A 22,109-nucleotide genomic window follows, 5' to 3' on the forward strand; every position below is an offset into this window, starting at 1 on the left:
CTGGCTCGGACCAGGGGGCAAGCTCCCCACGCCAAGGAGGGCAGGCCTGAAGCTCGAGACGGGCAGCCCGTCCCTGTGCCCCGCCAGTGGGGTCCGGCCAAGGACTCACAGCCCCCCAAGGAGAGAAGCGGGAGGACCCACCGGAAGGCATCAGCTGGACGCTCTGCAGGGGGTGCCCCATGCTCGGCAGCAAGGAGGCCAGCAGCGGGTTCTCCGGGCCGGAGCTCGCTTCCGGGCCAGCTCCCAGCCCCTCGTGTGGACTCGCCTGGTCCAGCTCGGAGCTGGGCGTGCTGCAGGCGTACTGCTGGGGTGTGGACCTGCCGGCGCTGTACGCGATGGAGCCCTCCTGCAGCGAGAAGGAGGCCGGTCAGGACATCCCCCCCCCCCGAGAGCCGAGACAGCCAGCCAGGCCTCCAATCAGGCCCAGGGGCCCCCTTCCCCTCGACAGGGTGGGCTGATGCTGGGAAAGGGCTGGTCCCTGCAGTGGCCCCTACGACAGAGCGTCTGCTGAACAGGGCGAGCGAGTCCTCGAGTTCCCTCCTCCTCCTCCTCCTCTCCACTGCCCAGAAGCAGCTGTGTGTTGCCTGGAGTCTTGGACGGCCCTGCATCCGCCTGGAGCGTGCCCAGAGGGCAGTGCCCCTTACGCAGGGCTGGCAGGAGCTCTAGGGAGAGGGGCGTGGGGGCAGCCAAGCGGCTCGCGGGGGCACACGCCCCATTCCTAAAAAGCTGCTCTAGGTGCAAACTGAAGCAGAGTCATGGGGGGAGTTCCCGGAGGCCCAGATTCCCTACGCAGGGAAAGCAAACGTGCCGTGTTTCCAAACACCAAGGCCTGCAGCCTCGGCTGGCTCGCCAAGGAGCAGCTCTCTGTGCCAGCACCCACCCCAAACGGGAGGAAGAGCCAGACCTAGGGAGACTCGAGAGCACACGGCCATCTCCCGGCTCCAGGATGGGCGGCCCAAGCAGAGACGAGGAGGAGGAGGAGGAGGAGGAGGAGGAGGAGGAGATTGCCCACAGCTGTGGCCTGCAGAGGAGGGGCCAAATCCCCCCTCCTCCTCGCTGCCGCGCTCAAGGCAGGCAGATGCCCAGCACTGGGCAACTGGACGGCACAACAGGCGAAGGACAAGGCAGCTGGGCTGAATCCACCTTGCCTCTTGCTCCCGGGGCCCCCTTGAAGGAGAACCCGCCCGTGCCCCAGGGAGGGCACTCCGTGGGGCTTTTAATTCGGAGCCAACAGGCTTGGGAGCACACGGTCTCAGGGGGGTGTGGGGGGGGGAGGAGGAAGAGGACACACCCGCACCTTGATCTGCCCGTCCAAGTGTCGAAGCCGGACTAGCCAGTCGGGCTCAATGAAGAGCTCCTGCTCGGGCTTCTCCTTCATCTGAGGGTCAAAGAGCCGTAACCGAGCAGAGGTCTGTGAAGCAAAGTGGGGGGAGTCAGAAGCAGACCCAGCAAGAGCCCCAGCCAGGAGAAGCCGCCAGGACTGGCCCGTCGATTCTCAACCAGCCAGCCCCTTGGCCCTCCTCACCCCACTTCCCTGGGCCGTCTCTCGGAGGGCAGTGTCCCAGCGCTGCAGCAGGTGGGAAGACTGGCCAACCCACATGCTGGAGGGAAAGACACCCCCCCTCACCCGCCCCCCGATAAAAAGACCCCCTGGAGGCTGCTCTGGTCCATGCCGCACCTGGATCAGCTGGCTGACCAGAACAGGCGAATAGTAGCAGGGACTTCTCAGGATGGCTTTGGAGATCACTTCGCAGTAATGGAAGGCTTGGGCAGCAAGGCCCACCTCGGCCAGCCGACAAGCGTAGATGAACTTGAACACCTGCCGGACCCAAGAGGAGTCGAGGCTGTCGCTGGCTTCGGAGGAGGAGTCCCAGAGCCCCCTCTTCTTCCAGCCCAAGGGGAGCCCTCCGGGGGCCGCTTCTGGCCGGGCCCGCAGGCAGGCTCCCTCCCTCCTCCGCACATGTGCAGTCAGGGGGTTTCTGGGCTTATGCCTGTACTAAGCTGTTGGCGGGGTGGGGGTGGGTGGGGACGGGGACACACACACACACACACACACACACACACACACACACACACACACACACACACACACCCCAAGGCACTGAGAGCTGCACGGCTTGACCAGGCGCAAGTGCCGCAACCAGCCAGACCAGCTGACCCCCAAGGGGAGAAGGCAACGGAGATCCAGACCTGGAAGTTGGGCAAGCAGCACGGCTGAGGGCCCAGGGAGTGCGCGTACTCGTAGGCTTCTGTCCTCCGAATGGCTTCGTTGGTGGCAAACTTCAAGAAGGGCAAGCTGAGAGAGCGAGACAGGAAAGGCCTCAGCCCCTGCTAAGGGGGCCAAAGGGCTCTTTCCCAAATCGGGACCCTCTTCTGTCTGGCAGGCGGGGGGGGGGGGGGGGAGCCCAGGAGAGCGTCCGCCTCCCTTGCCTTCCTCTTTCTAGACTGGGCGAGGGAACCACCTCCTGGCCACCTTGGTGATTCCCACAGCTTGGGAATCACCCCTACTCACTGGACCACGCGGCGTCTTTTCAGCCAGCTTAGCAGCCTTCCAGGGGCTGTCGCTGCCCCCACTAGCAACCCAGGAAGCTGCCTTCTACTGAGTCAGACCCCTGGTCAGCATTGTCCACCCAGACTGGCAGCGGCTTCTCCCGGGTCGCAGGCAGGAGTCTCTCTCCCAGTCCTCTCTCGTTGGAGATGCTGCTGCCAGGGAGGGGACTTGGCCCCTGGATGCTCTTCCCAGAGCAGTGCTGTCTGAGTTGCGTGAACTTCAGTGGCACAGCAGGGGAGTCAGCCGCTGCAACGGGGTTGGGCGGCACCAATGCCTACAACTTAGCCACAGGGAGATCAGGCCTTGCTCCGGGAGCTGGGGCAGGGGGCCAGGCCCCGGCTTCTCTTCCGAACAGGTGGGTGAGGGGGCAGCGCCGGAGGCAGGAGTCTGGTCCGAGGGGGGAGGCAGCACTGCCAGGCAGCCCCTCTCCCCGCCACACCTGTGATTGGAGCCGAGCAGCACCAGCTTGGTGGTCTTCTTGGTGTACACGCCAAAGCCGACCTGGGCCATCAGGTAGCAGAAGTGGGCGGCGTCCAGGAGGCCCTTCGAAGCTGCCACAGAGCACAGAACAAGGAGAACCCTTCGAGGAGCTGCACCCGAGCGGTGCTCACCAGAGCAGGCTGCAGACATGGGGGCCGCTCCAGCCATCGCCTGCCCCAATCAATGCCCACCCAGGAAGGCGCATCCCTTTGGCATGAGTAGGGGTGGCCCGTGGGGTTCAGTGGGCCAGCCGCTCCCCTGCCCTGCTGCTGGATCAACGCGGCAGAGCGAGCCCTCCCTCCTCCTCCACGCCTCACGCCCCACCTGGGTGGCGTGGCTCCAGCCAGGGCAGGGGGACACGCAGACCCGTTCGGTTTCCCTGCCTGCCAGCAGCCCCAGCAAGGCCCCCTACGGCGGCTCTGGAGAGCGGGGGCTAAACTGTGTGGTCCTGAGGCTGGCTCACAAGACCTCCCACCCTGAAGGCCAGGAGCCAACGAGAAGCTGGCCCCAAAGCCAAGCCCCCTGGGCAGCCCCTCCCGGCCTCAAAAGGAAACCCAGGCAGGCAGGCAGACACCCCCACCACTGGAAGTGGACACGGCCGGAGAGGAGCTCCCCTCTTGCTGGGCAGGAAAGGTTCCTGCCAACACCGGCAGAGGTTGCAATGGGGCTCCGCTGAGGAGGCTGCAGCTCTTGCTTGGGAGAGCCACTTTGACTTTTCAGAAGAGCGAGCAGACACCAGCTATGCAGAGACTTCCAGCCAGCTACGACGATCCTGGCCATCAGCTATCACGGCCACCCAAGCGGGCCTTGGCTAGTGAGGCACAGCTGGATGCAGGACCCCCCCCCCCATCCGCAGAGACCAACTCCCAGCTCCTGCGCCTCAAGCGGTTACCCAGCGTGTCGCCCATGGTGGTGATGGTCCTCGACTCCACGTCCATGTTATTGGTCAGGTTGGACAGGACCATGGCCAAGTGGGGTCTCCAGTCTCCCCATCGCTCATCTCCACAGCACTAGGAAGAGAGGAGGGGCTGGCTTAGCAGGCCACCAGAGGGGTCAGGGGGACACGTCTGCAAGGAGCACAACCCCACCGACAACCCCCAAGGGACAACGGCACGGCTCCCGGTGCAGCTCGGAGAGGGCGCTTCAGCTGGAAGACAGAGACTGCCCAGGAGAGGAGCAGCAGCTGCCTCTTCGGACTTACTGTGGACGCCGCCGGCATTCTCCCGGACATAAGCTGGTAAACCGTCTGCAGGGGGTCATTAATCGGAAGGCTGTTGGCAAACCTAACACAACGAGGAAGAAGAATTCAGGCACAGGAGATTTCAAGAAGGAAAGCGGAGAACCGAAGCTCAGCCTTGCTGGATCAGGCCCAAGGCCGCCACTCTAGCCCAGCCCCACACTGGTGGCCCCCAGACGAAGGCAGGCCCCCTCTCCCAGCATTGCTCCCCGGCCTGCCTCTGGGGGCCTGGAGGTGGCCTGTAGCCCCCAGACGAGCAGCCACTGGTGGGCCCGTCCTCCGTGAGTGTGTCCAAGACCCTTGGACACACCCGGACTCTGCGCGGTCTTGGCTGAAAGAGACCCCAGAGAGTCCCCCTGCCCCTTCCAGAGGCAAACGTGGCCTGGCCTGGGCAGTGGCAGGCGGGGGATGCGCGGAGAGCAGCGAGCGGGAGCCAGAGGACCGAGCTGGCGGCTCTCCATGCCGGTCGGGAGAAAGGGGGGGGGGGAGGGAGGGAGGGAGAGGCACCCCTGACCTGGTCATCACTCTGGCGTGCGTCCGGCTGTCCATCTTGCTGGCAAGCAGCAGGGCGTGGCCCCAGAGGCCGTGCTTCATGGCCGACTCCAGGGCGTCCTGTGGAGACGGAGAGGACAGGCTGCCAAGCCGGCCACACCCACGCCAGGGGGCTGGCAAGAGCTTCCTTCCCCCAGCTGCCGAGGGGGCCCTGGGTCAGTGGGGGCCGGGCCGGCTGGGCCCTCCTCCCCCTTCAGGCCAGCGGAGGCCAGTCCCACTCCCGGCGATTCTCAGGCGGCTCAAGGCTCTGGGGGGCAGCACAGCTGGGCATCGGCAGCCCAGCCCCGCAACCAGGCTGCCCAGCATCACGGCTGGAGACGGGGTGGGTGGCGGCCCCACCTCCGTTGTTCCCCACAGTGCAGAGGACGGCAGCTGCTCGTTTGTCTGGGAGACAGCGGGGGTGTGTGTGTGTGTGCATATGGGGGGAGGAGGAGAGCTGGCCCCCCGGGGCAGCCTGGGCATGAATGGCCCCCCTGGCTAAGCAGGGCCGGCCTTGGTTTCCCTGTGGGAGGGAGACGACGTGTGTCAGCACTGGAAGACACTCCCCTCGGGGGGGGGGGGGGCACCTGCTGGCCCGCACCCTGAAGGTAGCCCAGGTTCACGCCCTGGCGGGGGCAGCACAGTTTGGGTGGGAGGCTAGCCGGCTCCCTGCTCCTGGTGAGCCCCCCCCCACCCCCCGCCAGTTCTGCTTCCCAGTCACAGGAGAACCTGACAACGCTGGGACAGCCCCTGCAGGGGTGGGACTTGCGGAGACCCAGGAGGCCAGACCTCCCTGCAGGCATCGGCTCCAGCATCCCTGAGCGCTCCGGGGCGCCCACGGGCTCACCTTCTTCCGCCCGTAGAGCAGGAGCTCTCGGAACCTCTCCGTCTCCTTCTCCAGGCCGTCGATGGTGGCAAGGAGGCTGTCGGTGAGGAAGGACAGCTGCGCCTCCCCGGACTCCTCTTCCACGCGCTCCAGAGCCTCGTTGGTGAAGTCAATCAAGTTGGCTTCGTGGGGCGACTTCCCCGGCAGCCACACGGTCTTATGATCCCGCAGCAGCAGCTCAGCAAGGTCGGTGCCCACCACTGTCTACAGAGCAGAGAGGAGGAGGAGGAGGAGGAGGAGGCGGTGGCGGCGGCGGCACTCTTGGGAGCGGGGCTTGGCCCAGGGCACGTTCCAGGGACCCAGGAGGCGGCTCATCCTGAACCAGCCCGCCCTGGGACGGCAGGCAGGCTCAGGCGCAACTCTGGGCAGGGAACGTCTCCATTGGCAGCCCGTGCCGGCAGCGGCCAGAGGCTGATTCAAGCTCCTTCTGAGCAGAGTCCTCCTCCTCCCTCCCTCCCTCCCCCACCCCAATGGGGCCCAATCCACCACCCAGGAAGCTCCCTTGTGCACACCTCACTGAACTGAGCAAGCGCGGCCTACTGCCAAGCTCCTGCCTGGCCCAGCGGGATCTGTGCAGGACCCTAACTCCCCGGGAGACGGGTCACCACAGCGGAGCAGCCCTGTAGGTCTCCTTTGCTGCTGCTGTGAACAGCACCCCAAACCCAGCCTTGTCCTTAGCAGAGTCACCCGACTGAGCTCTGCCCTACCAGCCCCCCCGCCCCCCCCCCCCGGGCACCCTCTCCTTTCATCTGAGGGAGGGGCAGGCAGGCGGGCGTGTCTCCCGAGTCCAGGGGACGGGCAAGGGGGCCTCCGGGCCCTTCTTCTCGAAAGAGCCCCGAGAGGCCGGGCCTCCGCTGAGGGCAGCCAAGCAGGCCAAGCCTGACTCCAGGCCTCACCCTGGCTCCCCTCTTGGGCCAGCTTTGAACTTCTAAGTCCTAAGAGGTGACTGAACAGCTGAAGTGGATTCGGAAAGACCCCCCAGGAACAGGAGCGGGCCCAAAGGTCACCCTACCCCGTTTTGTCGGCAGAGGAGGACCACGAAGTCCCAGAGGAGCCGCGCAGACGCCTTGTCGATCAGAGAGTCGTCCTGAGAGCACTTGGTGGCTTTCTTCTGGGCAAAGTTAATGACGTCCACTTTGTGGGTGTCGTCTCTGCCAGGAGAGAGAAGGCGGCAGTGAGAGAGAGGCCGAGGAGGAGGAGACAGGCTCCTCTCAGGGAGCAGCAGGCCACGCACGGAGGGCTGTGAGGAGCGCCACGCTCCCCCTGCGGGCAGGTCTGTGGGCGCTCCTCCAGGTCTCCCAGGGGGCTGGCCAACTCCTTCCTTCCCGCACCCCTTGGTCCAACGGGCACTCTCTTCCCCACATGCCAGGAAAGCCGAGCGGGTCTTTGGGACCCACCTGTGGCTCTCCCTTCTCCCCCACCCTCCGCATTCCTAGCTTTAGCACAACAGCCGTGCAGCAGAACAAGCAAAAGTTACAAAGCTGTGAAGGGGCGGGGGGGGGGCGGGAATCACACAAAGAGGCCGCCAGCTTCAGTGGCCACATCTGACCCCCAGAGGCCCATTTCCTCCAGCAGGGGGAGTTGCCACATTCCGTCCTGCCCATGCTGGCTGCAGGGCAAACCCCGGTTCTTCGGCCCCAGGGCACATACTTGGTTAGCGGGCCCGGGAATGCTCTCATCTCCTCTTGCTCCGAAGAATGCTGCATCACCATCTGGGAAACAAGAGCAGGCAAGAATCAGGGGCAGGGCAGGCCGCGCCGGGTCTCGCAGGCTGCAACACAAAGCCGGCGGGTTCGGGAGCAAGTCCCTCGGAGCGGGGCGGGGCGGGGGGCCCTGACAGCATGCAATGCCCAGAGCGCCAGTGCCAGATGGGAAGCGGAAGCTCGCCTGGACACAGAGTCTCTCCTCCAGACAGGTCCAGCAAATGGGAGAAGTGCTTCCGACAGAGCGGCTTCTCCTTGGGCCACCAACTCAGCCGTGGGCTGCCAGGATCCCAAGAGCTCCGCTGCTGTGTTTGGGGGCTCAGTGGCTTTCGCTCTGGCCTCTGAAAGGCCCCCTCCTCCCACGTGCTCCCGCCGCCCCTCAAAGACCCTGCTCCAGAGGCCCCTGCCTTCTGAGGTTAGAGGAGGGGCGGCCAGAGAGGCGCCCTGGTTCTCTTGGGGTCTGGGTTGCTCTCGCAGCTCTTGCCAGCCAGATCTCGTGAGCGGCCTTGAGAGGCAAACCTCAAAGGCGTCGGGACCTCCATCCCCCACCGCAAAGAGTTCACCTCCTCCCTTCTGCTTAGGCCGAACGGATCCGTTTTCTATTCCAGGAGCAGAGCAGTGTCTGTATCCTCCTAGGGGCTGGGCTGCCTGCTGGGGAGGGGGCTGATCTCCCCAGCAAGGGCAGGGGACCCTGAAGCACCATCAAAAAAGAGAGCAGGCTCGGCGGGGTGGGGTGGGGGAGCCCACAGGAGGACGGGCTCCAACCACCATCTCCTTGCAAGACCAGTGGGCCACCTTCCCCCAGTCTCCGCCACGTGTCCACAAGGTACATGGCGAAGCCGCACAGCTGGAAAGCGAGCACCCCTGGCTTGCAATGGCCAGACACCCCCCCACACCCCCCCAGCACCATTCTGGCCCCAGGCCAGCTCCCCTCTCATACCTCCATGCTGTGAATCTCAGCCAGAGCCGGCTGTCCGTCCGAGGGCACGTTGGGCAGGACCTTGATGAGGTAGCCGCCAGGGCCGAACCGCGCACAGACGTGAGGCACGGAAAACTTCTCTGGCGTCAGAGGCCTGGAAGGGACTGCAATGGCGGTGGGGGGGGGGGGAGAGGAGACGGAGAAAGACTGACCCCGACCGGCCACCAGCTCACGGCCTTGCAGGGCTGACGTCTCCCTTCCACAGCCCAGGGCAGCCGATGCTCTTGGCCACAGAGCGCCAAAGGCTTCCCAGCGCCAAAGGCAGCTCCAGAATGGCCCCTCGGCCTCTCCCCCCACCCTCTTGCCAGGCAGGAATTCTTGTGCTGCTGCTGCAGCGAGCAAGGACGTGCGGCGGCTTCACCCGGAAGAGACGATTCACAGAGACGGGCTCTGGAGCTCAGCCAAGCTTCCTCGGGACCCTCAGGGGGAAAGGTCCGCCCCCCCCCAAGGAAAGCAGGGCTGGCTCTGGAACCCAGGAGGGGGAGCCCCACGGGGCCCGGTGAAGGAGAGGCGGGCCGAGAGAGCTGCGAGCAAGTGCCCAGCCAAAGTGCGAGCCGGGCCGAATTAGCCCAAGTCCTGCCCCTGGAATGGCTGGGAGGGACACCCATCCGGGATGCGAGAGAGAACCCGCCAGCAGCAGAAGCTCGGCAGAGAGGCTGCCAACGGGGCTTCCCCAGGCAAGAGGGCGACCCCGAGCCCCTGCGCGGCCCTACCTTGCTCTGCAGCGGGCCAGGCCGTGTGGGCCGAGTAGCTGTAATCCGTGAAAGGGGGCTGGCTGTCCAAGTGGTCGTAGCCCCCGTAGGAGTACTCCGTGTGGAGCGAAGCTGGCTGGGGCACAACCTCATAGGCACCGGCTGTCAGGTCGTGGCTGCTCCGGTAGAGCTGGCTCTGGAGCAGGGAGAGACGGGCGGCTGTCAAGCAAGGGGGCGGCCTGGGACCAAGCAGCCCTCTGAGCCGGGGCCCGAGCCAAGCCCGGCCGCCTGGCAGCGGGAGCCAAAGAAAAGGCTTCCCCGGGCTGGGCTGGCCGGGCCGGGAGCCTCCGAGGCCACTTCCCAGGCAAAGGAGCCCACCTGTGTTGGGCAGCCACGCCTGAACAGACTGTTCGACATACTTCCCGGGAGGGCCATCTCAAAGCCTTGAGTGCGACAATTCCCAAGGCCCCGATCTGGAGATTTCCAGCCAGGCAGGGACCCAGCCCCGCGCTCAGGCCGGCCCCGTGCAAGGCGCCCCCCGCACCTTGCCCAGCCCAGGGCGTTTGTCCCAACCCAGCCAGCAAGCACGGCACAGCAGAGGAGCCTGGGCAAGAGCCACACAGGCAGCACCGCTGGAGGCTGCGCACAGAGCCCCGGCAGGGCCAAGGGGGCCACCTGACCTGCTGGGAGCGAGAGCTGAAGCTGCTCTGGCGGCTGTGGACGCTGTGGGAGCTGCGCAGGCTGTGGCCAGAGTGCTCGCTGTGGACGCTGCGCCGGTCAAAGTCCTCCCCGTACGGATCCCGGCGAGGCTCCAGGTCGTCATCGAAGCTGCCGGCGAAACGGGGGTCGTACTGCCAGGGGTCGTACCGGTCCTGACTACGAGGCAAGCCGGACACGAGAGAGCCGTGAGGCAGGGCGGGCGGGCAGGCGTCCCGATGCAAACGGGCACTCGGCCTTTCCCTGCCAGGGCTGGGCAGCGTGCAGGAGAAGCGCTGCCGCGGCGTGCTCAAAACCAAGCCGCTCACAGGAAGCAGGAGCTCTCCTGGACGCTTCACGGCCTGTGTGAGTCACGCAGGCAGCAGACTCCATCTTGGAAGCTGGAAGCCTGACATGGCAGCGGGCAAACGGCATCAGCCGGCCGTCGCACGGCCCAGGAGAACGAAGGCTCATGACCGTCACCTTCCACTGGTCACAAGATCCCAATGCCTGCTTGTGGACACAGATCCCAACCTGCTCTCCAGGCGAGTGAAATGAAGGTGGGAGGAGCAACCACGTTTCTACCGTGAACGTGAGTTTTACAAGACTGCAAAGGGCAGGCAGGCAGGCAAAGTCCAGCGAAAGGACTACAGCCATTGATGCCCACAGAAACCTTCAAGGAGACCCACAACGGAGTTGAAACACTCCTTCCTGCAGGTGCAAGGGCCCTGCTGCTGCTGCCGCCACCACCAGGCCTAGCTCGGCCATCGGACCACTGAACCTCGGGTTCAAGAGGCTTGGTCTCACCCTCCTGGAGGAATGGAGAGCTTCCAGGAAAACCACCCAGAGTGGCCGTGTCAACACCTGCCCTGCCAGCCCTGGGAGAGCCCCAAGATGGACACACCTGTTTCCATAAGCCTCTCTCTTCTGGTAGAGGCGCTGATCAGCATCACACCAGTACCTCTGGTCATAGGTCCTGGGGTCTCTGAACCGGGCATCGTAGGCCGAGGGATAACGGTCCAAGCGGTTTGGATCTGGAAGAGACAAGGAGAGGAGGACCAGGCATCCTGGAAGCCTTGCACACATCACCCGCAACGCCTGCTAGTACTTTATGGCACAAGTCCACAGGCATGTAGACAAGAAGCGTGCCAACATCCCCTTTAAATGCAACATTCCTAGGACTGAATGGGAAAGGGGTCCAAGAGCCGGGTGACCTTGGGGAGGTTTGGGCCACCACAAAGAGCAGGACTGCATCCTTGCCCCTGAAGCCCCAGGACTGCGGTTTCCAAGGAGGAGGGTGTTCCAGTCCATGAGAGGCTGTAACACGACCTCTCTTGGGCGGGGAAGAAATAGGTTGTGCCAGTCTGTAGCCAGATCCTATGCATGTCTCCCAGGAAGAAAGTCTCACCCAGTCCAACCGGAACTTGCTCCCAGGGATGCGTGTTCCCAAAGCAATTTGGCCAGGTTGCCCCAAGACACTCTCTCTCTCTCTCATCACGAAATTGAAATGTTTTCTACAAGGCTGGTTAGAGCCCGAACCCTAACCCTGGCATATTAACTCATCTTTTATTATCATTCCAGACCCTCACGAGTAAGCTCCACAGAAACCACATCCTCGTGACTCTCTTTGGACTATTGGTCTTCCTTCCCATACAGGGAGGGAATCAGCTGATCATCACTAACACCCACCATACTGAGGGGGGTGGGGTGGGCTCCCCCCGCCCCACACCCTGGCTGGGGCCATCCCCATTCTACCTGCTGCCCAGAAACCTTACGGCTGCCTCTGCCGGGATCAAGGAGGGATACAGTCAGCCTGCTTGGTAGGCAGGGGGTCCTGGGATTAAGAGGCCTAACCAGCCAGGATCTTCCCCACAGACAGAGCCTGCCACTGGTCTGGCCTTTGGAGGAGGAGACTCTCATGTTAGTCTGTGACCAGACAGGCATCCCCTGGCTGACAAACATCCCCCACTCACCAAGTTCCACAAGGTGTGGCATGAAGGAGGTCCCCAACTCACCAACCCCAACCTGCACATACAAGCAAGCTGTCCCTCACAGGAACTAGACGGGTTCTGAGTTATGAACACCCAACTTACAAACAAGCTTTTGGAACACAACCCGTTTCTGAACTGGGGAGTCCCTGTGGAAAGGAGGAGAGAGGAGGCAAGGCCCTACCTCCATATTCGTAGGGATTCGCATAGTAGCCCGCGTAGTAATCGTTCCACCCGCTTTTGGCGCTGTAATAATCCTCAGGATACCCCTGCCTGGAAAAGGGGAACGGCGTGGTGCGTCAGTGATAGCTTTGAGGGAGACAGAACCAGCAGATGGAGAGAGGAGAACCCTAGCCACAGAAAGGCCGAGGGCGATGGCCGAGCTGCATGAGAACCGACCCCACCACCAGGACACACCAGCCCTGCAGAACTGCACACCTGGACGGAGGCCTGTCGGAGGCGTGGCTGGCTCTGGAGCTGGGCCGCTCGGGCTCCATGTAGTGGTAGTCGGCGGGGCCCGTGTAGGCTGCGCTGCTGTTGTAGGGCTGGTAGTCATATCTGCCGTAGGCATCCTCCTAGAGGCAAGAGGGGTTGTGTTACTCCGCAGCAAGCGCCCGCCTTCCAGCCTGCCCAGATCCCCACCCCCTTCCACTCCCAGACCACCCAGAGGCATCGGAACAGGGGCTCCCAACCTGTGGAACTCCAGATCTTGCTGGACTACAACTCCCACCATCCCCAGCTAGCTCAGGGTGATGGGAGTTGTAGTCCAGCAGCACCTGGAGTAGCACCAGTTGGAGGCCCCTGCATGAGACCCTTCCAAAGGTCCCTCCAAATCACTCCTCCTGCCACAAGATGAGTTTCAGCAGCCACCTCACGGCCCTCCTGCCTCGCTTCACCTCTGGTGGGCTGGGCAAGCAAATCTAAAGCAAAAGCACCGGCGGGAAGTTCTCCCTGGGCCAGGCATGGGGCCTGCAAGCCGAGCCTCAGCAGAGTCGCTCTTCAGCCGGAGGCAGCTGCTCATGCTCTCCCCTGCGCAGCGGCTGGTTCTCGCTGGGTCATTGCATGGGGGAGCTGAATGCCAAATTCCCCACATCCCCCTTATTTCTGGAAGTGACAGTGGGCAACTCTGGGAGACGGTTCCCAATAAATGGCTCCGCTGAGTCCTTCTGCTTGTGGCAAGGGACTGTTTCAGAGCTAACAAGTTCTAGTAGAAATAGGACCGTTAAAGCAGGAGTCATTTGCTGAGCAACTAAATACACCTTCCGAAGGGGCTTAGAGCTGGCTTGTTGATTTGAGAAAGCTATTTTGGTTCAGGGAACAAGGTGTTAGGAAGGGTCACCTTTCCTATCAAGAAGGGGAGGCAGCCTATGCTGAGCTGAGAACGCAATCCACTAATTCCCCAATGCATCAACTCAAACTTATTTAATTGGGGAGACCACGCCCCCCCCCGCCCCGCATCACAGGATCAATGTGTGGAGACAGATTCAAAGAACATCTCCGTCCCCAGGCCAAATTCCTCCATGCGTTGATCCACGCTAACAAGACACATTGACCCTCCTACGAAACCCAGATGATAGAAGAGGAGGAGAGAATGAGGCACATCACATCCCAGGGAGGAGAGCTCCCCTTGGCTAAGCAGGGTCCGCCCTGGTGGCACCTGAATGGGAGACTCCCTGGGTGAGCTCTGGGAGGTCTTCCCCTCTTAGGGGATGATGGGGCCGCTCTGGGAAAGGCACCTGCATGCTGCAGGCCACCTCCAGCCTCAAGGCAGGATGCCTCCAAGTACCCGTTGCAGGGGAGCGACAGCAGGAGGGAGGGCCACGGTGTGAAACAGGATGCTGGACCACGTGGGCTTCCTTGGGGGGCCTGATCCATGCAGAAGGTTCCCAGTCCCTTCCCTGGCAGCATCTCCAGATAGGGCTGAGAGAGACTCCTGCCTGCAGCCTCGGAGAAGCCGCTGCCTGAGCTAGATGGACCAAGGGTCAGACTCATCTTGGCCGCTTCCTCGGTTCCTAAGGGGGCTCCAGATGACTCTGGGAAGACCACAAGAGCCCTTCGGGATGAGGTCAAAGTGGGTCCCTCTAGCCCAGCATCCTGTTTCCAGCACTGGTCAGCTGGATGCCACTGCAAAACCCACCAAGAAGAGGGCACGAAGGCAACCCCCTTTCCCCCTCCGCCTCCCCAAACGCACAAGCCAACATCTGGGGAGGAACTCAGTTGAGCCAAGGCCCCCTCACCACAGGAGGACGGCCTCCCGTTCCCCACCCCAAACGGGGACAGCGTGAAGCAACACACACACACACCGCCCCCCTGGCTGCTGCTGTGCTCCTGGCTCTCAGCCAGCAAGCTCACCCTGCCCATCTCACCCACCCACCCACCCAGAGAAAGGGCTGGGGGGGGAGAAGCGGGAGCGGCGCCCCTCACCTGATAGTAGAGCTGAGCGGTCCTGGGATCCACGGGAGGATAGGGCGCTGGGTAGGGCACTGCATAGGCATCGGGAGGGGGCCGGTGGTAGTAGTAGTAGTACGGGTGGGGCGGGGGCCCAAAGGCATTCTGGGCAGGGTGGGGCTGCTGCAGCTCTGGCTGCGAGGGGGGTCCAGCCGGGTGGCCGGCGCCAGCAGACGTGGAGGCAGAAGGCTGGCCGGTGGGAGCCGGAGAAGGGCCCGGCTGGCTAGCTGGGGGCTCTGCTGAGGAAGCCCCTCCGAGGGGGCCAGCCGGGCCAGGCCTGTGGTCGGGGGCCAGGCCAGGAGGGGCCTGGTGGCTTGGAGGAGCCAGAGGCCCCTGCGGAGGGAGGCCGCTCGGCAACGATGACGCCGTCTGCTGCTGCTGCAAGGCTCTCTGGGATGGCGCCCCCACCGGAGGGTGGGTGTCTTTCGTGACTTGTGGGTAGAAGTGCTGCTGGCCGCGAGGCGGAGGCTCCCCCAGGCTGGCATGACTGGGAAGCGGCGGGTCCGGCCCCTGGGCACCACTGCCCACACCACTCTGCTCCGGGGTCTTGGTGTCCAGCACTCGGGGAGGCTCTTGACTGTGGGGCTGATGGGGAGGGCTCTGGGGCGGCTCCCTGGTGCCCGGGGACCCAGGAGCATTCGAGCCGGGCTTGCTCGCCAACTCCAGAGGCAGCCCTTCCCAAGGGGGGGCCTTCCGACTCTCCGCCGCCAAGTTGAGTGGGCCTTGAGAGGCAGGCTGGGCCAGCAAGCCCGCCGATGGCGGAGTCGCTTCCGAAGCGCCCAGAGGGCTTGGGAACGAATCCCACGGATTGGTCTGGGCAGAGGCAGGCGGGTGCCCCAAGGAGCCGGGCTGCTGCGCTGCCCGGAGGTTTCCCGCCAAAGGGCTGGCGCTACGGTGCGTGCTGACGAAGGGCGGATGGCTCACGGCGGGATCTTTCGCCAAGGGACTAGAGCCACTCTTGTGCCGCTGCTGATTGGCAAGGGAGAAATTCACCGGCTGAGGCAAGGCTGCGCTTTGATGCGGCTGGGCAATCAAGACCGGCGGGTTCTGCAGAGCCTCCGTGGGCGGGGAGGAGAGGAGGCTGGCGTAACCCGAGCTGGCCTGCGGGCGAAGGGCCTCCTCAGCCCCCATCTTGGGAGGGTTTTCCTGGTTCTCAGAGGAGGCGGCGGTCCCGGCCGGAGGCGGCGGTGGGTGGGGAAGGGCCCCTGGCTTGCCCAGCGACTGGCTTGGCGCCCCTTCATCGGGGGGCTGGACCACCGGCTTGGCTGGCACGTAGACCGCAGGGGCGGCTGGGGCGAGGAGCACGTTGCCTCCAAAGTGGGGCAGCTCGTTCTGGGCCCAAAGCGTTGTGGCCGGAGACTCGCACTTCTTGGTGGCTCCCTGCGCCCTGGCCGACGGCCTCTTCTCGGGGGCCGGCTGTGCGTTCTCCCCCAGGGGTCCCCCCACGCTGGGCGGCACCAGCACACTGGCGGCATCCCCGGCAAGCGTCAGAGGCAAGGGCTGGGCCTGGGGCGGGAAAAGGGTCTCCAGGTTGTCGGGAGGCTGCTCGAGGTTCCCCGGAAAGGCAGCCGGCGCGGCTGGGCTCTTCTTGGAGCTCCTTTGGTTGGGGCGACTCCCCCGCAGCTCCACCACCATCTTGGCCTGGTCCACCTCCACACCCCTCACGCCCGGCCCGTGGGACCGGACCGGCTCAAACGAACTGTTTGCACTGGGCTGGAACACGCCCGTGGGTTTCGGCGGGCTTGGCGTGGGCCTCGGGGAGAGGCCCCTGGGGTAGGCTGGGTTCGGCTCGCCGGCAAGGCTCAGCGGGGAGGAGTCGATCTGCATGAAGAACCCGGCCGAGGCCTCCTCCTCGGGCTTCCCGCTTTCCTGCTGAATGAACGTGCCCGGCTCCTGAGGCCGCGCCGAGCCGGAGACGCTCCGGTGGCTCAAGTTACTGTAGCTGGAAGAGACGCTGTCAGGCCGGACGGGCTGAGGTAACGAGTCGGGCGCTTCGAGGTTCGGCCCTCCTTCCAGGTGGTTCGTCGGGCTGTTCTTTGGCGGCAAGGGGGCCAGCAAGGAGGCGTAGCGGTACGGGTCTGAAGGCACGCTGGGGGGCGAACGGCTGTGGGCCGGCAGCTCGCTTGGCAGCACTTCTTGGTTCTGAACGTACTCCAGGTTTTCATTGTTCTCGTACTGGCCGCGTGCTTCAGGCAGGCCCGCCTTGTCTTCAGGGAAGCAGGCGGGACGCGGAGTGGCCTGGAGATCACGTTGCCCATATGCAGTTCTGGGGGGATGCAGGGCGTCCGCCCCCCTTTGCAGCGTTTCAGCTGTCGACACGGGATTCGCTTGCGCCTGAGAGAGAGCAGCCGCTGGGAGCTGCTGGGGGTGCAGTGGCTGGTAATACGTGTGCCCCATCGTCTGCTGGAAAGCGCCGGGCTCCGCTTGGCCAGCCGGATCGGTTTTTTCCAGCGAAAGGATCTCCTCGTTCTCCGCCTCGTCCCCTTTGAAAAACATCGAGATTGTCCCTGAATCTGCCTCCGCCGGGCCCGGCCCACTGGCTGCTTCGGACACGCCAGGAGGCTGCGCCGAGGGGCGGCTTTCCTGAGTGGGGGCGTGGCTGAGGGTGCGGGTGGTTTCCAGCGGCTGCAGATAAAAGTGCTCTTGAGGGAACTGGCCTTGCCAGGGACTGGCCACGCCTGCGCTTTGCCAAGCCGAATTCTGGGCTGAGCTGTGGGGGCCGGCCATGCTGGGCGCCTCCTCAAACATCCGTGGTGCCTGGGTGGCGTTTGGAACAGCTGGGGGCTGCAGTGGAGGACTCGGGTGGGGACCCAGCCGGGACGTGTCAGCCCCAGACTGAGGAGGAGCCGAGTAGAAGGCCAGGGGGGGCGACGGATCCGCGTAGGGAGCAGGGGCAGGCCCTGGGGGCTGCCCACTCCCTTGGAGAGGCTTCCACTGAGGCACCGTTTGCTGGGCAGGAGGGAAGAGGGGCGCGGAGGCGGGGCCTGCTGCGCTGGGGTGGCTGGAGCTCCTGCCCACTTCTTGCGGACTCAGAGGCCTGCCTGGCACCCAAGCCAAGCCTGCATAGCCACCGGCAGACTGCTCAAGGGCGGCGCCTCCCAGGGAATGAGCGGGTCCTGGAGGGCTGGCTCCGCCCCGCTCGACGCGAGGATGCCCCTGAGCACTGCTGTTCGTAATGTGTGCCGGCAAGGCCGGCAGGGGGCCCCCCATAGTCAAGGGTGTGCCGCTTGCCCCGGGCTGAGAGAGAGGGGCAGGCCAAGGCGGGGGCAGGCCATGCGGATTGTCCCCAGCGTGTGGAGGAGGAGCTGCCGCCGCCGGAGCAAAGGTCATCGGAGGAAATCCCGGCATCGCTGGGGGGTTGCCTTTGGGTGCGTTGCCCAGCAGGGAGCCCTGGGGCAGCGCTTGCCTGCCGAAGGCAAAGGGGTCCGTCACAGGCGGCACCGGGCCAGCCGCTGAGGAGACCTGTGTGTTGCCCCTCCTGCCGAAGGGGCCATTCCGCCAGTATGCATTCCGTGCCGTGGCCAGAGGAGGGGGGCCTCCTGCCCTGGGAGGGACGGCCTGGGGCGGAGGCTGCATGTCCAACTGCCCGCCGCGTCAGATGTCACTCGGAGGAATGCAGGAGGACACGAGGGGCTGCTTTGTCGCTGCTCACCCTGCAAGGGAGACAACAGAGAGCGAGAGAGAGAGAGTAAGGGACCTCCCGTTCCCCAAGAAGCGCAAATTAAGCACTTGCAACATTTGGCGTCTGTCTTAACGGAAAACTGTACAGTCCACAAAGCGCTCACTAAGCGATTTCTTTCCCCAACAGGGACACTGTGAACACAACAGCCACACTGGCTAAAGGGACCTTTTCACTGCCTGGTTTTTTCGCACGTGGTTTACATTTTACCTGGTTGTAAACAGGACACTGGCCAGAGGTCCACAGGCCCACTCCCCGTGGTGGGCATGGGAAGGGGGCCCCTGCCTCTCTCTCCAGCCTGGAAGGGGCCTCTGAACACGCCGGCAGAAGCCCAACACCTGTGCAGCTCCCCCCGCCCCCCGTTCCGCATTGGAAAGGAAAGGCTGTGGTGGTGAGGATCCTTCCACGGCTGCCCTGGGCCGCCACAACCGTGGGAATGATCCACACCCTCTCCTCCCACTCCAAGCGTGGAGCTGAGAAGGGGGAGGCAGGGACGAGGGAGGCTCCTGGCATCCATGAGTCTTGGCTTGGCTACCAAGGTCAGCCAGACCCCTGACTCAAGCCCAGCCTGGCACACAGATGTAAACTAACCAACTCTGGGCCAGACCAGGGCTACAACTGGACCGGTTCCTTTGGTAGGGTGTGCTGGGAATACAGCAGCGAGGAAGCGAGAAGTCACAGACTTTTAGGAACGGGAGCTCAGAAGAGTCCTCCATCTCAGGCCACATCACTGCAAGCTCAGCCTCTAAACAAAGCAAGGCAGTGATCCACAGCCAGCTACACGAGGCTGGTGCGCTCTGTGGCTTGAACAAAGACTGGCAACTAGGAAACTCTCAAGCCTTCCCAAGCTTCCTTTGCATCTAGGAGCCACTCCCAAAATTTAGGAGCCAGGCAATGAGCCCGAGACAAAGTTACCAGACTTAGGGACAGACACTGTAGAGCAGGAGGGTACAGGGGCTTTTCTTTACCCCCTTTACAAGTGCCATGTTTAGAACAGAAAGAGGGCTGCTTGGGACAAATACAGACGCTATTAAATGCCTCTGCATGCCCCAGTCTAGGCACCACGGTTAAATGTCTAGGCACCATGGTTCCCTGGTGCCTGGCATTTGCCAAGCCCTGAGCCACCTTAAAACGGCATGCTGCCACTCACACGGGAGATCTGAGCAATGCACGATGCAGATCCAGTCAGTGATCTTCTTCTGAGCCGGACGGCATCACTATAACTGAACAGCCGCTGGCCGAGAGAAGCTTCAGCTGCCAATCCGGCCGCTCAGCGCACTCTCCTTGGCAGCATTTCAGCATCCCGCCATATTCATGTCAGAAACCCCAAACCTAATTTCCCAACTCTGTTAAGTTTGTCAAATGGCTATTTAGTTATTAATTGCTATTTTTAATTGTTTTAATGGGCTATTTGCTTATTGATTATTCACATTAAGTGCCTAGAGCCATCTGGATTAGGCAGTATTAAAGTTTAACAAACAGCAGCAGCGGCAGCAATAAAAATCTGTCCAGTGTTTGGACGCTTTTTGTTATGGCTATGGCTAAATAAACCGAGTGACTGATTAATGAATAATAATAATAATAATAATAATATCAACATGGTGAGAGGCTCCTCCTCCTCTGGCCCGGCCCCCAGCACGGAGGATCTGGCAGGCTGCTGTTGCAATCAGAGCGCTGGGCCGGGATGAACTTTGGGTCTGGTCCAGAAAGGAAGCCCTCCTTTCTGCTCGGGGCCTGTACTGACTGCTGCCCCCTTGACCTGCGGGGCTGCCAGCCGCCTGATGGGCGGAAATCAAACCGGTGAAGGCTTTGCTTGGCACCAAAGCAGACGGATGATGGGCAAAAGCTCACTTGCTAGGCCAAGAGATACTCCTGCTGCTGCTGCTGCTGCCTGAGCGGGGTTCATGAGGCCCCCCACCCACCAGCCCCACTGCAGAGCCTGCCCCGCTGGATCCGGACCTACCCCCGCCCCGCTGCTCTTGGGGCGCCCCAAGCCCCCCCTGCTGCCAAAAGGCGCGGCAGCAGTTCACATGCCCGGGGCCAGGCTTGCGGTTGCCCCCACCCCAGCCCCATACGCGAGAGGCACTTCGGGCCGCTCGCGACTGACCCGCGCAGGGCAGGGCCCCCCAAGGTAGACTGCCCCTGCGCGTGGAGGCTCTCTGGGGCGACCCGGGCTCGCCCGCTCCGGCGCCCCTCAATTCCAGGCCTCCGCCTCCCCCTCGCTGCCCCCCGGGGAGGTCACCTTCTCCGCCCGCTCAGCCGCAGCGGCGGCCGAGCCGACACCCGCAGCCGGCGCCTCCGCCTCCCCTGCGAGCCCGAGCGGCCGCCGCCGTCGCCGCCATCTTGGGACATCCGGCTCCAGCGGCCACCGCCGGCGCCGACGTGTCACGCACGCCCCCGTGCGCATGACGTCACCGCGCACGCGCGTCAGCCAGACCCGGAAGCGGCCCCGGCCGGCGGGGGTTGCCAGGGCAACGGGAGGCCAAATGGCTTTCGTTTTGTCTGGTCGAGCCGGGCCGAGATTTCTGCCCGCCACGCAGAGCCCCGTCGGCAGCAGAGGGGCGAGCGCGGACCCTGTTGGGCAACAGGGCTGGACTAGGGCCGAGGATGCCCGAGTTCAAATCCCCATTCAGCCAGGAGACTTACTGGGTGACTCTGGCCGGTCCCTTCTCTCTCTCAGCCTAGCCTCCTTCACAGGGTTGTGGTGAGGAGAAACTGGAGTACACCGCTCTGGGCTCCTTGGAGGAAGAGCAGGATACAAATATAAATATTATAATAATTATAATAATAATAATGCCCCCCACCCCAGTGAACGTCATAGGAACAGAGGATGCTGCTGTATAGCGAGTCAGACCCTTGGTCCATCTAGCTCAGCGCTGTCAACCCAGACTGGCGGCGGCTTCTCCAAGGTTGCAGGCTGGAGTCTCTCCCCCAGCCCTGTCTCGTTGGAGATGCTGCCAGGGAGGGAACTGGGAACCTTCTGCTCTTCCCAGAGCGGCTCCATCCCCTCGGGGGGGATATCTTACATTGCTCACACATGTAGTCTCTCTTTCATATGCAAACCAGGCGGACCCTGCTTAGCTATAAGGGGACCAGTCTTGCTTGCGCCCCCAAGACCACCTCCTCTCGGCTCGCTGACAAACACTAGTCGTGGGCTGCTTTTTGAGCGCAGGAGCTGCAGGTGCACTGGGGAAGGCTTCTCCTCTCCCCTATCATCCTCACAAGAACCCTGCGAGGTAGACTCCACAGTAGGGAGCTACTCCAACTCGGTGAGAGCTGCAGCAACAGCACGCCAACCCCAGCCTTGCCCCCTACGTCACTTCCGGGCGTGTCTTCCACCCCACCGACCATCCGGTGGCAACTAGGGCTTCCGGTCCTGTCCTAAGCCGCCGCGTCACGCTGGGCCCCGCTCGGTCCGGAAGTGAGGCTTGTGGTGACGCTCCCTTGGCGCGTCTCTATGCCATAGTAGGGTCTATGGTTCCTGGCGTCGTTGCGTCTGCGAAGGAGGGAGGGCGCCGAGGTTGCTGTCCGCCGCCTCCGGCAGCTCCTCCTTCGCGAAGGCTCGGCTTTCTCCGGCGGGCAGAGAGGCGAAGACTGCCGCCCAGGGGCAGAGCGCGGCGGCAACGGCGGCGTGACGACGCACCCTTGTCCCTCGGCGGGGGACTTCCGCCTTAGCCTGGGAGCCGCCATGTTTTGCTCCCCCACCAGGCCGGAAGTGGGAGGCGGCCTGGGCCGCAAGGGGCGGAGCCGCCCAGGCCGGGGTGCGGAGCACGTGCGGCGGCTGCTGCTGCCTAGCCCGGGGCGGCGCGGGGGGGGGGGGCTGCTGAGCCGTGTAGCCCAACCCCGCGGCCAGGCATGGTGTCCTCGCCCGGAGGGCTGCGGGAGCCCGGCACGCGGGGCCTTCCTGAAGCCGCTGGGCGGAGAGGCAGTTCTCCTTGTATTGCGCAGCGGGGGAGCAGCGGACCCATCCAGCCCCAGGACTGCCTCCCTGGTGTCTACCTTGGTAGCCTTCTAATCGAGGAGATGGTTTTTCCTTTTCAGATTGTGATGTTTTATATGACGGTGACTTAACCCCTGCTAACTGGGCAAAGAGGCACCTTTTTAACATGGCGATTCTCTTCATTGAGCAGGCGGAGAGCAACTGGCCCGATCCACCCCCAGCACAGGACCTCCAGTGGCTGTTACTGGTGTCTGTCTTATGTTTCCTTTTAGGTTGTGAGCCCTTTGGGGACAGGGAAC

General features: G+C 63.6%; 1 protein-coding gene across 9 annotated transcripts in view; it reads right to left on the reverse strand.

Moving 5' to 3' along the window:
- Positions 1-21,201, reverse strand: part of SEC16A (SEC16 homolog A, endoplasmic reticulum export factor) — a 30,230-nt gene extending 9,029 nt beyond the window's left edge. For 7 of the 9 annotated variants that reach the window (XM_053282202.1, XM_053282207.1, XM_053282206.1 and 4 more), the window contains exons 1-19: positions 20,113-20,239; positions 14,168-17,844; positions 12,182-12,318; positions 11,928-12,016; positions 10,660-10,789; positions 9,740-9,935; positions 9,081-9,255; positions 8,329-8,471; positions 7,336-7,397; positions 6,698-6,836; positions 5,647-5,889; positions 4,783-4,880; positions 4,233-4,314; positions 3,924-4,041; positions 2,991-3,102; positions 2,191-2,296; positions 1,679-1,819; positions 1,298-1,411; positions 142-346 (exon numbers count right to left, since the gene is read on the reverse strand). In XM_053282202.1, the coding sequence (XP_053138177.1) occupies positions 142-346; positions 1,298-1,411; positions 1,679-1,819; positions 2,191-2,296; positions 2,991-3,102; positions 3,924-4,041; positions 4,233-4,314; positions 4,783-4,880; positions 5,647-5,889; positions 6,698-6,836; positions 7,336-7,397; positions 8,329-8,471; positions 9,081-9,255; positions 9,740-9,935; positions 10,660-10,789; positions 11,928-12,016; positions 12,182-12,318; positions 14,168-17,767 (5,890 nt within the window). In that variant the 5' untranslated portion in view covers positions 17,768-17,844; positions 20,113-20,239. Of the gene's footprint in view, positions 1-141; positions 347-1,297; positions 1,412-1,678; positions 1,820-2,190; positions 2,297-2,990; positions 3,103-3,923; positions 4,042-4,232; positions 4,315-4,782; positions 4,881-5,646; positions 5,890-6,697; positions 6,837-7,335; positions 7,398-8,328; positions 8,472-9,080; positions 9,256-9,739; positions 9,936-10,659; positions 10,790-11,927; positions 12,017-12,181; positions 12,319-14,167; positions 17,845-20,112; positions 20,240-20,516; positions 20,609-20,896 lie in introns of those variants that run through there. The other 2 variants (XM_053282201.1, XM_053282200.1) reach the window with 2 other exon arrangements.
- Positions 21,202-22,109: the final 908 nt, after the last annotated feature.

This window comes from Hemicordylus capensis, chromosome 17 (assembly GCF_027244095.1).
Source record: "Hemicordylus capensis ecotype Gifberg chromosome 17, rHemCap1.1.pri, whole genome shotgun sequence".
NCBI classification, from domain to species: Eukaryota; Metazoa; Chordata; class Lepidosauria; order Squamata; family Cordylidae; genus Hemicordylus; species Hemicordylus capensis.